This window comes from Episyrphus balteatus, chromosome 1 (genome assembly GCF_945859705.1).
Source record: "Episyrphus balteatus chromosome 1, idEpiBalt1.1, whole genome shotgun sequence".
NCBI classification, from domain to species: Eukaryota; Metazoa; Arthropoda; class Insecta; order Diptera; family Syrphidae; genus Episyrphus; species Episyrphus balteatus.
The window spans coordinates 127,615,273-127,632,116 of record NC_079134.1 but is presented as its reverse complement, the minus strand read 5'-3'; the positions used below and the strand labels follow the sequence as shown (position 1 = coordinate 127,632,116).

General features: G+C 31.2%; 1 protein-coding gene across 4 annotated transcripts in view; it reads left to right on the top strand.

Annotated features, from left to right (window-relative positions):
* Positions 1-16,844, top strand: part of LOC129906024 (roundabout homolog 2) — a 323,929-nt gene that overhangs the window by 238,823 nt on the left and 68,262 nt on the right. For all 4 annotated transcript variants that reach the window (XM_055981648.1, XM_055981650.1, XM_055981647.1 and 1 more), the window contains exons 5-6: positions 2,788-2,906; positions 6,666-6,849. In XM_055981648.1, the coding sequence (XP_055837623.1) occupies positions 2,788-2,906; positions 6,666-6,849 (303 nt within the window). The remainder of the gene's footprint in view (positions 1-2,787; positions 2,907-6,665; positions 6,850-16,844) is intronic.

Genomic DNA, 16,844 nt, shown 5'->3' with positions numbered 1-16,844 from the left:
GTTGCCGTTGTGTTCAAATATTTTTTTTTTTTAATTTCTATTTGAAGCATATTTGTGAGAAGATAGCATCTATAGCTTAAACGATGTGAAGCTGTTCGTCACTGCCAAATAGTTTTTTTTTTTCGTTTATAACCTACACAATCTTTTCATAATTTTTTCAAGACAACCCTGTGTTGCCTTGTTTTATTCAAACTCCATAAGCATAATACAAAATTAGTTCTTAAAATATGAGGTAGGCACTTTAGCACATGTTTATTAGTTCAGAAATGTAATACATACCTACTACAAAATATTGTGTAAACGAATTACGGGATTTCATACTATCATCCATTTAACTTCGTTTACTCATAAAAATAAAAGGAATTGGATTTTCAAAACTTCTATTACTTGATTACTTTTTGGTACTTGAATAGGTTCTGTCTGTCTGTCTGTCAGTCACTTTTCTGTCAGTATGTCACCTTGTTTGCAGATGGGTCGATTCTATTCAAACTTAAAATGTAGCAGTTTTTTGGAGATTGTGCGCTGAGTGATTTTTAACCCTCTACTGCATACGAAGCCAAATATGTTTTTTTCTGTTTGTATGCACTTTTCTCTTCTCTGTCACAAAAAAAATGGTAAAGATTAAATACAATCCTCTTCTTTGTGTTTCTGAGAACCCATAGGGATAGTTTTTTTTCGTGTGTCCGATACAAAATAAAGGTGTATTTTATGATAACAGGAGAGTCGATCAGTCGTGTGCATTGAAATCGAAAGTGTAGAATATATTCATACTTTAAGTGTTAATTACTGCGTTTGTTTGGAAAGTAAAGTGGAATTAAAAATTTATTTTTGATCGATTGTCTAATTGTGTATGCTATGAACCAATTTTTATTAAAAAAAATTATTGACCTGGTCTTGGGAGGGTAAAAAGTACGGAAGCCATATTTGGCTTCGTATGCATTAAGGGATTGTAAATCTACACAAATTGTTAAATTTTTTTGTTGGAAAATTTTGTTTCTTTACATTGTTGTTTTGCTATGTTTTACTTCAGAAATGGAGCCCCTTCGCTTTTAGAGACATTTTTCTCATGTAAACCCCATTTCCAGCGGCGTAACCACAAAAATTTTAGGGGGAGGAGGGCTCACCTATAATATTTTTCAATCATTTTATTACTTTTTAGATTTTGTAAGATCTGGGAGTGGGTGAAAATGTTGGAGCAAGACTTACTTCGACAGTGGAATGTTTGTGAACACGAAAAAATATATATGTATAACGGACAAAAACAAATTGCTTTTCTCGGTTCCATGTCTTAAAATAAGCCAAATTTGAACTAATTCTTAACCTTTTGTAATGGAATGTATTTATTTTACTTTATTTTGTTTTTAAATGATAAATATTTATCTTTTGATATTTTTAGTTTTATTCTTTACATGATCTGAATAAATAAAATTAGTCAAATTTCTTACCCCTAATGTATACGAAGCCAAATTTGGCTTATAAACAAATTTTTTAAACAATTTTTTTTTAATGACAACCGTTTTGAAACAACCCAATGAACCCATGTAAAGCATTTTTTATTTTTTTCGTCCGCTAATATTAATTCATGCAGTAGAGGGTTAAAAACATTTTAATTGTAAATCAAAAATAAAATTTTCAAAAAAATAATTTTTGGATTTTTTTGAAAAAATAGAAATATTATTTTTTGAAAAATCAAAAAAACTTTCAAAAATTTAAACAACTTGAACTCTACAGTTAAGTTCGTTCTACTCAGTCGTACATTATATTAATATCAAAGAAAAAAAAAAGACATGAAGAAAATCAAGCCTTCCCACTCGTTTTTGAATTTTCATTTAAAAACCTAACCACTTCATAACATATTCTACCCACTAAACCATAACTTAAACCATGGCTAAATTAAAAACACGACATTTATTGCCAATCAAAAAAGCTACTATTTCTGCAAACCAACATACATATTTGCCCCATTCATAAAACCCGTATTTTAATTTACTTGATTTTACCAAGTCCAAGTCCCTATTTAATAATAAATACGAACCTACAACACAAATTCGCAAGTTTTCCCATTTTTATGAATTCTTCCTCACAGCTTGCATACAAAGTTTTTCAATTACGAACAAAAAAAAAAAAACAATTTATATTTTGTATACTGTACATTATACAATGTGTACACAAATAATATAAAGGAAATGCAAGCAATAAAATAAATTACAATACAACACAACACAGTTGTGGCTATTTTCTCCATCCTAATGATCCAAATATTAACATAATTTCCTTATGTCTCTGTTAACTTCTGTGTGTGATCCTTGCAAAATAATAATATTTCTTATTCACTAAGTGGTCTCTCTTCTTCTTCTTCTTTTGAATCTTTGTTCAGTCCACGCACACATCAATTTGCGGATGTTCTTTAAGCACGATTCTTCCAAATCGGGGCTTCCAAGTTCGTTCTTTCCTTCAGTGCGGAGACATTTCCGCAATAGGAATGCAAAACCTGTGTTTGTTCTGTCACTAGCTTAAACGCGCTTTAAAAAAAAAAAAAAAAAAAACTGAAAAAGGCCAGACGCACGTTTCGCGCGCGTGCCAGAAATGGTAAGTTGGTATATAGCTCTAATAAGGGATCTGCTGGGTTTATACGCAATAGCAACAATGTCGTCAAGTCTTCCAAGTTAGTTATGAAAGACAAAAAAAAAAAAATACTATACAATCTCAGAGAATTTAAATTAAAAACAAAAATTGTTGGCCCTTGTTCTTAACCGTTCCTTTCTCTTATTTTTTTTTTTTTTGCAGTTTTGCGAGATGACTTCCGAGTTCAACCAAAGGATACGCGGGTTGCTAAAGGCGAGACAGCTCTCTTGGAATGTGGACCACCAAAAGGAATTCCAGAGCCCTCACTCATCTGGATGAAGGTAAGTCGAAGTCGGCATCAGAATTGGTAGCATATTATAGCCCTTCCCCATTCATTATACAGCTTTCAAGTCCTGCGACACAAAGGGAATAGGGAATATAGCAAACAAATAAATCTGCCTTATTTCTTTAAAACAGGGGGCTACAGAGGGTACATTATTTTCTGAATGCCACTTGATGTTGTGGCCATGGACAGTATTCACCTGTTTTTCTCTCTCTCCCACACACACACAAAGATATAACCTTTCTAGGACAAAAGTCACAAAAGAATACAAGGATCTTGGCCTCAAAATCCAAACCGAAAAGCTTCACTCTTATCCACGTGTATTAAAGAAAATATTTGCGGGCGGGTTGGTGTGGTTAGTGTTTATCTTACAAGTTGTAGGGGCGGACTTCTTGCTGCTAACTTCCACACTGGGTTATATGGGGGCTTGGGAGAGTGAGAGCTGAGAGACTGTGTATCTCTGATGGATACCTTTTGAGACTTACTATGACTTAAGTGCATTCCACTTTATGTGAGCTCTCTGGCTTGGCTTTGGCTTTGGCTTGTTGGATTCGTCATGAATTATTTATGCTGCCAGTTGGAGAGAAGACTTGTTGGACGGTTGTGTTCCGTTCGGTTCGGTTTGTTGGTTACTTGGTTTTCAATCTAGGACGGACGGTGTGTAGGAGGGGTATTTCTCAGGGTTTTATATATTTTTTTTGTTTTTATCTTTAATATGGTGGCGCAGCAGCTATAGCGATATTAAAGAAGCTTTTATGGGGCCTTTACCATGTTCTTACGGTTTGTTTGACTTTTTTTTGTTTACTTGAAAAAAATGTTTTGTTTATTCGGTTCTGTATTGTTTTGAGTTGTTTGCTCTTTGCACAGTGCATATAGTCTCAGTATGTGTTTATATAAATTTTTTGTAAGATGAGATTTGGAAAATGGTAATTTTGAACAATTACACCTTTTAATGGTGTGTGGTTTTAGTGAAAATTGTTATTTGGATTTTGAGATGGTATCTTTACTAAAAAGGTAGTGGGAGTTTTCTTTTATGTTAGTTTTATTGTCTGAATGACATCATCATCAACATTGTCAAGTTTTGAGTTTGAAAGTGGCAGTGTCAGAGTTTAGCTTTTGAAAGTAATTTTTTTTTTTGTTGATGTAAGTTTTGTAAAGAAAGGAAGGGCTTTGTTTTCTTGAATAAAGAAGACATTAAAAAAAGATGTGAAGATTCTTTTTGACATAGACGTAGACCACACAGATTGAGATAGTAAAAAGTGGGTTGGGGGTCAGAAATACCTATAGAAATTCGTATTCAAATTAAGATGTAAATGAGGTATTTATCACATCTTATCATTTATTTATAGTTTGAAAGTTGAATGATGTATCCGATGGCAAAAGATTTACGAGTTTATTATTTCCTTTTGTAGGAGTGGTAGGTTTTATGTTTGTAAAGAAAAAATCAAAATTTATTATTTTGATTAAATATGCAATTGAAGGGTCCAGGGGAAAAACAGCACTAGTTCATTCCAACTCATTTCGAGAAAAACGCATTTTTTAATTTTGTTCTACATACAACTTGGTACTAAAAGCACACAATTTATTTATTTTTTCAGCAAGGCTTAAATTTGTTCTAAAAAAGTGAGATGCTATCAGATAGTGCGTAGTAATTACTACAAGACCTCATCATTAGTTTATTTTTGACAAAAAGTGTACATGTGCTGTTTTTCCCCTGAATCCTTCAATTTTAATAATGATTCCTTTGCTATCCACTTTTCTTCCACTTTAAGAAGCTTAAGTCTGTCTAAAAGTCTATTAAGGAAATTCCAAAACGGAAAATAAAGCAAATTTTGGACGTGGAATTATAATTGTCTAAGTATTACCGCAATGATATAAAATTCAAAAGTCTGGCAGGTTTATATCATGGCATTCTATACGTTCCTTACTTTGGCGGACACTTTGAGGTAGAATCAAACAAAATTAATCTCATAAATTGTAGCTAATAAAATGCTAATTTGTTGCGCAAACCAAAAATTTGTAGCTAGCATAGTTTTTGAGTTATTGAATTGTCCGCCAAAATAAGTCTGAAGTTAGCGGACAGAATCTGAAATGATTAAAATTAATGAGTTAAGTTGACCTCCAAATTTGTAGCTTTTTAAATGCTTTTCAATTCCATAAACTTGGTTTTGTAGCCTCAACAGTTTTTTTGAAATTCAAAATGCCTAAAATTGTAGCTAATTAAATGCTACTTTGTTGCGCAAAAATGCTAAATGCTAAATGAGACATTTTAAAAAAATCACTTTTTTAAGTTTTTTTTGCCATTTATTGTAGCTTTTGATTCCATTATTTTTGATATCAACTCCAATTTTGTAGCTCAAACCGTTTTTAAAATATTCAACATTTTGTTTTAAAAAGATAGCTCAAAAGTGACCTTTCAAAATCTAAAAAAAATGCGAAATTAAAAAAAAAATTTTTGCACAAATTTGAAGGACCCTAGACTAAGACGAAATCCAAAAACCTCGATTTTGTAGCTCGATTATTTTTTTTTTGTTATTCAATATTCCGCTAAAATAAGACTCAATTTCATATGTCTAAATTTTCAAAAAAGTTGAATTTTTAAATTTTTTTCTTTTATAGAAATTAAAGCTTAGCAAAACAAAATTTGTTGCGCAAAAATTAATTTTGTAGCTCCTCTCAGTCATTTTCTATTTCAATTTGAAGTATAAAAAGTGCACTTCAAAACTTATCAAGAAGCAAAATCGACTTAATTGTTCTTTTTCCTTATTTTTTTCTCAGCAAAAGTTAGTAAACAACTTCATTTCAAAATGAACAAATGCTATCAGTAATTATTGCAAACTAATTTTTAGCTCTCAAAACAGTTAATTTTGTCAGAAAATCATTCATAAATTTTGAAAAATATCTTTTTAAAAGAATTTTTGGGAATCCGGCAAATAAAAAACTTATTCTTTAATTTATAAATCAATTTTGCATACTCATGGAGGTCGTTAAATATAATCAATTTTGCCAGTATTTGAAAGCTACTTGAATCTAAAACGGCTATGTCTAACTTAGAAAAAAGTTTATGTTCCTTAAAAACGTTGAAACAAGAGCGCACATCTGGATTTAAATGGATCGAAGTAAATCAAAGCAATTCCCAAAAAGTGCTCAAAACTCTTCTTGAAATGTTCTAATCCCCCAAAATCCACAAATTACTCCAATTTTTTTTTATATTTTTGAGCATAGCTTAAGTGCTTATAGGAGTTAATTTAAGAAATCGCCTATAATAATAATAAATTTTTAGAAACCACAACACGTTTTTTTTTCTTCCTTTGAATAGATTTCTCCTTAACTCTCTTAATAAACCACCTACCGCATAAGAATGAAGAAGCTTTTTTTTTAAATTATTATCGTTATTATTATTCTTATTAAATATCATTTTTTTTCTCTCTTTCCTCTTTTTTTCTATATTTTTCTATTTTCACCCATCATCATGGTCTGGCTGAATTGGCACGTCCTCTTAACACCTATTATATTGGGAAACATAAAACGCCTGCTTTGTGCGCCGCTTTGGATCATCATCACACAACACATCATCTTCCAACATCTTCACATTTTCTTCTTCATCATCGTGTCGGTCGTCGTCATCATAATCATCAACATCATAATCGACAACACTGTATTTTCTATTCTCTTGGATGATGTGTTGGGGGACCAACCAACCAACCAACCAACCAACAAAACCCCATCCAACCACTATAATAATACTGTACATTAGGATGGAGTGCCACTGGATGACTTGAGGGGCAAGTCTTATGGAACCACATCACGTATTCGTATTGTAGATGGTGGCAATTTATTGATAAGCAATGTCGAACCAATTGACGAGGGCAACTATAAATGTATAGCACAAAATCTAGTTGGAACAAAGGAGTCAAACTATGCCAAATTAATTGTACAGGGTGAGTTCTTATAAAATACATATAAATGTAAAAAAAAAAATTCATTCACTTCATATACAATCGCTATTTCTTTGTAAACAAAAAAAAAAGAAATATTTTTTCTTTCTTTCTTAAGTTGATCTTTTAATCAGTGCTTTGAATATAGAAATAGGATTTCAACTACTATGATATGGGTCTCTCTAATATTTAGCATGATTAAGCACCGACTTCGTGAATTCACATTCGCTTAACATTATTCGAAATAATTAAGGAGTTAAAAAATGGTATCATAATTTTCCATTTCGCTATAGTCTTGACATTAGTAACGCAAAAGAACTGATAAATTCTCTAACTTTATGAAGTCTCTGGTATAAATACTTAACTTCTGTTGTCCAATCATAGTGCGGGTTGTCCCATACCTCAAGTAAAGAATCGGGGAATCAACATCAAGAAAGGTCTTCGATTTCCAATTAGCTTCATCCATCGTAGGCTTTCGAAAGGCACTTTCCCACGTAAAATATTAAAATCAAATTTATTGATTCTTTATATGCATGACAAAAAATAACAATAGTGCCAACTTTTACCTAAAAACAAAATTTGTACTGTGGAAATAACAGGTGCTTTATTTTATTTTTATAAATTTGACCGCCATTTTTAACAATTTTTCGCTTATATTTGAACCTTCTTTTAATAAACAAATTAGGAACCATCATGAAACAAATACGAACAAACCCGTTTTCCCACTGTTCTTGTTCCCACTCTTTCACATGCACATTTACAAAAAATCCAATAAATATATACAAAAAAAATAGCACGTATACGTCACAGTGTACGTTGGAAACGAACGTGAGAAAGGAGGACATTTTAGCATATGCATTTAAAAACATGCATGTACATTGTACAACCTCGGAATTATTGCTAATAGGCCAATTTTTCTGTTTTAATCTTCGTTTGAGGTATTTTTTATCTAACCTCAAAAATCTAAAAAAATCTTACGTCCGCAAGTCCCAATTTTTCAGGTCAAACCAGGATAGGTCCAGATTTAAAAAATTGTATTATATTTGTGTACCTCTAAAAAAAAGCACCCTTTTACAAAAAAAAAAAATTAAAAATTTCTTTTTTTCGTAATTCTCATGACAAAGAAAACATTAGACTGATTCAAAAAAATTTTTTTTTTTGTTCAAAGCATTGTTAAAAATATTGTTGGAAATGACGAAAAAAAAATACTGTAAAAGTTTCAGCCCTTAATGTTAACATTTAGTACCGCCGCATCGCAGATTTCTATTTCCCATACGATTTGTATGGGAAAGATTGTGTATTTGTGTTTAGAATTTTTTATCTTTTTAATGGTTCATCAAAAAGGCTTGACAAAATCATTTTCTTTTATAAAATTTTCCGCTCTACAAAAAAGCTCTTTTTAATTTTTTTGATTTACTCCCGCGTTTCGAAGTTATTCAACTTTAAAATATAAAAAGTAATTTTTTCTCATTTTTTACGATTTTTTGACGAAATTATTAGGTTTTTTCAAAAAATTTGGCAAAATTTTCGAATATTTGTATTCTATGTTGTTAATTCCTCCTTTTGTGACCTTTTTTAGTAAAATAAATTTTACTTTTTCCGTGGGCTATAGGTCTTTCTTCAATATACTTTGTTAGTACTAGTCGACGTTTCGGGTATGCTTATACCCTTCTTCAGGACTAATATTAGTGAAATATATTAAATATATTTTAACCTCTTAGGTTTCTAACTTCTTGGAAAGTTGTTTGTTTTTGTTTTTAAATTTTAATATTTCAAAATTTCAACAATTGAAGTCTTGAAAAAGACTTTCGTTTTATCAAAATTTCAAAATAATGAAGTTTAATAAATTTCTATTTGATAAGAAATTCAAATTTTTATAAAAACAAAAACAAATCTTACCTAAAAATTCTAGTCAAAAAAAGATAAGATTTAATCTAAAATACTTCTTTGGACAAACTGACTATAAATATTGCTAAGTCCCTCACAATCCGATCTCCTGTTAACAGTATTATCTGTATCTAAAATATGCAACATTTCTAGCAACATTCTCTTACTATAGTGTTTTTCTGTTTGTAAAATGTCTACATTATTGAAATCAGGTCTATGTCCTTCATCTAAACAATGTAAAGCTAACGCTGTTTTTTGGGACTGTCCGCTATTTATATCTGATCTATGACCAGCTATTCGATTCTTAAGTTTCTGCATAGAAGTGCCTACATAGACTGAAGGACAATAGTTTGTTCCATCACCTAAGCATTTTATTTTATATACAATATTCGATTTTTCATTTTTGGAAAATTCACCTTTTAAATTCGAGAACAATGAAGTTCTTAAAGTATTTGCCGATTTAAATGCTAAGCGAACGTTGTCTTTATTCATTATAGGAGCATTCAACATTCTATTGGAAAGATTTGGAATATATAAAACACTTTTGTACGAAAATTGTGTAACATTTGTTCCTAAATTTGTTTGAACCAACGGATTAAATTGTTGGTTCAATAATGTTCTTATTATATTCAAAGGAAATGAATTTGAAAGTAAAGTATCCATGATGATTTTAATGTTCTTATGACGAAAGACAATGTCACTGATATCTAAAACTCTTTTAATAAAATTTTTAGCTGTATTAATAATTACTTGTTTAGGCTGTTTGGAATTATAATTTATAAGACGACCCGAAGATGTTGGTTTTTTATACCAATCGAATATCAATTTATTATTTTTTCTTATAACCATCACATCAAGATATGGAAGTTCTCCATTTTTTTCATACTCAACAGTAAATTGAATGTTTGGATGAAACGAATTTAAAGCAGTTAAAGTAGTATTAACATGACTAGATTTCAGGATTATAAAAATGTCATCGACATATTTTGTTATTATTTTTGGCTTATCTAGAATTTTATCAAAAACGTCATCTAATAAAGCTTCCATAACAATATCTGCTAATATTGGAGAAGCTGGACTTCCCATCGGAACTCCTTGTTTCTGCTGATAAAATTTTTTATCGAATTCTAAATAATTGTTGTCAATCACACAAAAACGTAACACTTCCAAGAATTTAATTTTTGGAATTCTTGTGTGATTTTCTATGGTATTCCAACTTTTTTCAACTAATTCTAGTACTAACGGAATTGGAATGTTAGTAAATAAAGAAACTACATCAAATGAAACAAGAATGTCATCTTGTTCTAATATAATTGGAGAAACTGTTGAAATAAATGACGAAGCATTTTTAACATTATATTTTGAGTTAAGAGTTATATTATTTAAAATTTTAACTATATACTTGGATAACTCATAACAAGGAACACTGAGCGAAGAACAAATTGGCCTAAGAGGTACATTTGGCTTATGTATTTTAGGCAATCCATAAATTTTTGGACTATTTGCAACATAAGTCGTCATACATTTTTTCTCAGATTCATTAATAAATGTATTTAGGAATAAATCTTTAACAAGTTAAACTTGTTAAAGATTTATTCCTAAATACATTTATTAATGAATCTGAGAAAAAATGTATGACGACTTATGTTGCAAATAGTCCAAAAATTTATGGATTGCCTAAAATACATAAGCCAAATGTACCTCTTAGGCCAATTTGTTCTTCGCTCAGTGTTCCTTGTTATGAGTTATCCAAGTATATAGTTAAAATTTTAAATAATATAACTCTTAACTCAAAATATAATGTTAAAAATGCTTCGTCATTTATTTCAACAGTTTCTCCAATTATATTAGAACAAGATGACATTCTTGTTTCATTTGATGTAGTTTCTTTATTTACTAACATTCCAATTCCGTTAGTACTAGAATTAGTTGAAAAAAGTTGGAATACCATAGAAAATCACACAAGAATTCCAAAAATTAAATTCTTGGAAGTGTTACGTTTTTGTGTGATTGACAACAATTATTTAGAATTCGATAAAAAATTTTATCAGCAGAAACAAGGAGTTCCGATGGGAAGTCCAGCTTCTCCAATATTAGCAGATATTGTTATGGAAGCTTTATTAGATGACGTTTTTGATAAAATTCTAGATAAGCCAAAAATAATAACAAAATATGTCGATGACATTTTTATAATCCTGAAATCTAGTCATGTTAATACTACTTTAACTGCTTTAAATTCGTTTCATCCAAACATTCAATTTACTGTTGAGTATGAAAAAAATGGAGAACTTCCATATCTTGATGTGATGGTTATAAGAAAAAATAATAAATTGATATTCGATTGGTATAAAAAACCAACATCTTCGGGTCGTCTTATAAATTATAATTCCAAACAGCCTAAACAAGTAATTATTAATACAGCTAAAAATTTTATTAAAAGAGTTTTAGATATCAGTGACATTGTCTTTCGTCATAAGAACATTAAAATCATCATGGATACTTTACTTTCAAATTCATTTCCTTTGAATATAATAAGAACATTATTGAACCAACAATTTAATCCGTTGGTTCAAACAAATTTAGGAACAAATGTTACACAATTTTCGTACAAAAGTGTTTTATATATTCCAAATCTTTCCAATAGAATGTTGAATGCTCCTATAATGAATAAAGACAACGTTCGCTTAGCATTTAAATCGGCAAATACTTTAAGAACTTCATTGTTCTCGAATTTAAAAGGTGAATTTTCCAAAAATGAAAAATCGAATATTGTATATAAAATAAAATGCTTAGGTGATGGAACAAACTATTGTCCTTCAGTCTATGTAGGCACTTCTATGCAGAAACTTAAGAATCGAATAGCTGGTCATAGATCAGATATAAATAGCGGACAGTCCCAAAAAACAGCGTTAGCTTTACATTGTTTAGATGAAGGACATAGACCTGATTTCAATAATGTAGACATTTTACAAACAGAAAAACACTATAGTAAGAGAATGTTGCTAGAAATGTTGCATATTTTAGATACAGATAATACTGTTAACAGGAGATCGGATTGTGAGGGACTTAGCAATATTTATAGTCAGTTTGTCCAAAGAAGTATTTTAGATTAAATCTTATCTTTTTTTGACTAGAATTTTTAGGTAAGATTTGTTTTTGTTTTTATAAAAATTTGAATTTCTTATCAAATAGAAATTTATTAAACTTCATTATTTTGAAATTTTGATAAAACGAAAGTCTTTTTCAAGACTTCAATTGTTGAAATTTTGAAATATTAAAATTTAAAAACAAAAACAAACAACTTTCCAAGAAGTTAGAAACCTAAGAGGTTAAAATATATTTAATATATTTCACTAATATTAGTCCTGAAGAAGGGTATAAGCATACCCGAAACGTCGACTAGTACTAACAAAGTATATTGAAGAAAGACCTATAGCCCACGGAAAAAGTAAAATTTATTCTATGTTGTGTTTTGGTTTCACAGATCCTTTTATATAACTCTCAAACCCCTAATACTATCATATTAGATTTCTTCAATAAATTCGAATTATTCATTTTTTCAACTAAAAATTATTTTAATTAATTTTTCGCGTCCGTTTTTTTTAAATTTTATAAATGCAATTTTGTAGAGCGTTCAATTTTATACAAGAAAATGATTAAATCTAGCCTTTTTGATGAACCATTAAAAAGATAAAAAATTTTAAACACAAATACACAATCTTTCCCATACAAATCGTATGGGAAATAGAAATTTGCGATGCGGCGGTACTAAATGTTAACATTAAGGGCTGAAACTTTTACAGTATTTTTTTTTCGTCATTTCCAACAAAAATTTTAACAATGCTTTGAACAAAAAAAAATTTTTTTTTTTTTGAATCAGTCTAGAAAACATATTAAAAGAATTTCGTAAGGGTACCTTTTATACCCTTGACTTCAATGGACTTATCGCGGATTTTTCCTATTTCCCAAAAAAAAAACACCCTTTCACCTAAAATATTTGTATAGACTGTTTGAGTTCTTGGTTTCTGTTATAAATGAAAAATTTTTACCAATTTTCATTGGTGTAACAATTTTTCCTAGTTCTTGTGGTACTTATTCCAAATTTCATCATTTCTTAAAAAAACACCCTTTCACTAAAGATAATTTTGTACACTTTATAGATTCTTAATTCTTATATCAACCAAATCTTTTTCACCGAGTTTTAAAAATTAATAACATTTAAGTCAGCTGTTATGATACCTTTCTCACGCATAACTCAACCCATCAAAAAAACAGCCTTTCACCAAAAATATTTTGAAAAACTTTTTGAATACTTTGTCCCTGCTTTATCTTAAATCTTCATCCCGAATTTCAAACGACCCTTTGCTTTTGCAAATTGATTTAGACAATTTGTTTATTTGGTGTCAGAAAAATAACTTAGATCTTAATGTTGAAAAATGCCAAGCAATCACATATTCCCGCAAACGACTCCGTCCTCCACCACGTGACTATTTTATCAATGAATGTATTGTTTCAAGAGTAACAACCATTAAGGATTTGGGTGTAATTTGTGATAATGAACTTAACTTCAGATCCCACTATGACAATATTATATCTAGGGCTAATTCTGCTTTAGGTTTCGTCAAGCGCTGGTCTAAAGAGTTTTCTGACCCTTACGTTACGAAATCACTTTATACCACGTTTGTGAGGCCTTTACTTGAATATGCTAGCCAAGTCTGGTCCCCTTATCACCAAGTCCACATCAAGAGAATTGAAGCAGTACAGCGTAGATTCCTCCGTTTTGCCTTAAGAGGACTTCCGTGGGTTGATAATTTCAACTTGCCCCCTTATCAAGAACGTTTGCAACTCATTAACTTACAATCTTTAGAAAAACGTCGCGAAGTTGCCGATGTTATTTTCATACACCAAATTTTATGTAATGTAATTGAAAACTCCACCCTCCTCGAGCAAATTAGTTTTAACGTAAGTTCCTATTCTCTCAGAACGACCCCGCAATTTCATCAAGCTCTTCATAGAACTGATTATGGCAAAAATGAACCGATTACGAGAATGTTAAGGAATGTTAATAAAAATTGTAATATTTTTGATTGTAATAACAGCAAGATCACACAAAAAAACCTACTATATGGTATTTCATAGCCCTCTTGGACCTAAAGATTAGTAAAGATTAGTAAATAGTGAAATAGTAAAAGAGAAACTGAAACTGGACTTTTTATTTTTTTTACTGATCTAACAAGTGCATAAGCATGCTTTTTTATTTTATTTATTGTTTTTTTTTCTACACTTTTTTAATTTTTTTACTTATTTTTAAATTTTAACTTTATTTAATACTTTATTTTAATTCTTTTTCTATATGGTTGTATGTTTCCCCATGCTCCCATATAGTTACATATTTATTTTTACATTTTGTATCTGCTTGTAATAAGCAGCCCCGCTCTTATCTCGTGTTTATTTTTTTTCTTCAAAAAACTCTAATTTAAGTGCCGATATGACTAGCCACCGCAAGTGCCATCATACTCGGTGTAAATGGACCCCAGCGCGTGCGGTATCTGGGGGGGAAAGAGGCGTGGGATAATTTAATTTAATTTAATCATCAGTGTAGCATGTTTTTCTCATGGATTTTGATTATATTTAACCTGTTGAGGACAAAAAACAAGCACCCTTGTTTTTAATCGACAATAACTTTTCTTAGAGCAATCGTATTGACTTTATTTTTGTGTCATTAGATTCAACATCAAAAAATACTGTAAAAACACAAACAATTTTGTTCACTATATTTTTGACCTTCACCCCCTCCCTCTTGCCCGCGAAAAAACACCCTTCCACTCAACTTTTTTTTATAGACTTTTTTTATCCTTGGTTCTTATCCCAAAAGCCAAGTTTCATGAGTGTAACATTTTTTTTTTTTTTTCATTTCTTGATTACATGTACTTTTTACCTGTACTAAATATGCATTAACATTTTGATGCCATTTTTATGCCAAACTCTTTGAAAGCTTTTGAAATACCTAACAGATTAACATTCACCAAAATGGTTTAAGGATTATGTTCTATAATGCTTTCCAGGATTACCTTTTTCAAATAAACTTATTTCTTAAAAGAATAATTTCTTTGGTACACTCGGGCGTATACGTACTTTTTTCTATTGAATTTTGCTCTATGGATTTTTTTCAATCTGAAACCCTAGAATATATTTTTTAGTTTGTGGAATTTTAATGAGAACATGGCTCCTAATCTAAATTCATCAAAGTTTATTTTGGGAGCAATATAATTCCCAAGTAAGAATAAATAAATGTTGTCGCCTTTCGCAATTATCTGGCTTGCTCCAATTCAATTAAATTTTGTATTAACTTACCTAATCTACTTCACCCAATTTAAATTCTTAATTTTGTAGCCCAACTTGTAACAGTACACACACACACATTTAAACCACACACAGTTTGTGTAAATTTTAGTGGAAAAATGCATTGCAAGTTGTGTCTTCTTAAAAACCGATCTACCGCGCCGATACCATAATTCCATTCGAATTAATTCCAATTACTATCACCAAAAGCATCTCTCTCTACTTCTCCACCAATATTATAGAGGTTGTCAGAAATCCGCAAATAGAAAGTCCTAAAACATGAACGAAAATTCATTCCGAAGAATTGCCGCAGAAGCATCAGCCGTAGCAGCATCCTCCTAATCTGCATAAAATCCCCATAACACCAAAAGCCTGCAGTCTTCTATATAACTCAGTATCATGTTCCGGATCTCTTCGTCTATATACAAGGTTTGTCTTTGAAAGTTTCCACTTCTATAATACGTGTAAGTAGTTTTTGGGTAGGACCACACCGCTGCTGCCGCCATCGAGCAACTTTTATGTCGCGTCGTTTGTCGCCACCATATAGCCTCGAATTGTCAAATATCTTGATAATCGCGAGCATTCTAAATTCTCAGCATGAGATGGCAAACGGTAGAACGGGCGGCGGCGCAGGCTGGTATAGTTGAGGTGCATCCTCATGAGTGCGCTTAGGAACTATAATTGAATTGATGTTGCATCTCCTGAGATACTTGAACTGCGGCAATGATGTGGAAGGAGCGCAGCGTGGCAAGCGGATTCATTTGAGGCGCACACAAAGCACACACAAATTGAAAGTATCTCTTGCATTCCAGGAGATGATTTAATTACTTTTCTCACCGAATTCGATTTGTTCGATGTGTGGCAAAAACAGGAACCATCCGATGAGGATGATGACGCTCCTCGTCCGTCGTCGACGTTGCTGGATGGTTGTGAGAAATCAAATGTCATGGTGATGGTTTCCTGTGTGCACCATGTGTGCGCGCCTCTGTTTTCCATCACTCGACTCGCACTGGACAGACTTGACAGATAGACACAAAAGAGATGCAAATTGAAAACAAAAAAATAAAAAACGGAACAAAAAAAAATTGGAGTATAAACTCCTTCGTCTATTTACACTCGACCTGGTAGAGCACTTTGCATTTTGTTTGATTTGAGCGCAAAATTGGTAAAAAGTGTGTACACAGCCGGAACCAGTCTCTCCCACACACACACACACAAACATTTGATTTAACAACAACAACAACAAACCCGCCAAACTCTTTCTTTAATGGCGGCTTTCAAAGGTGAATTTTGCCAGTTTAATAACGTAAAATATTTTAAAAATTCGGCACAAATTCGGAAAAAGGGCAGAACAGCTAAAGTTTCAGTAAAATCTAAAAGCGAAAAAATACTGTATACCAAAAAAATCAGGCCGGAAGCTAAAGAAGGTCCGAAGTTCCTATCAATTCTTGTTCTGTTTAATAGTTCCTCGGAACTGATTTCATGGGTTTTAGGTATCTACTAATTTTATTAAATCGGAGACTTATGTTGATGATACGTGTTCCAAATCCACGCTACGAATGCGAATATGTTCAGTCACCAGGCAGGTGAATAGTCGAAAAAGTTAGTTTTATTTGCAGAAACTCGGATCACGAGGAATAAAGGGATCCAAACTTACTCGTCAAAATCACTCCCATTCACCAACTACGAAGCTTCAACCAGGCACCTATATCCGCTGTTTTTTTTTTTTTTTTTTAAGGTGCCCTTCACGGGATAAGATACTTTTAGTT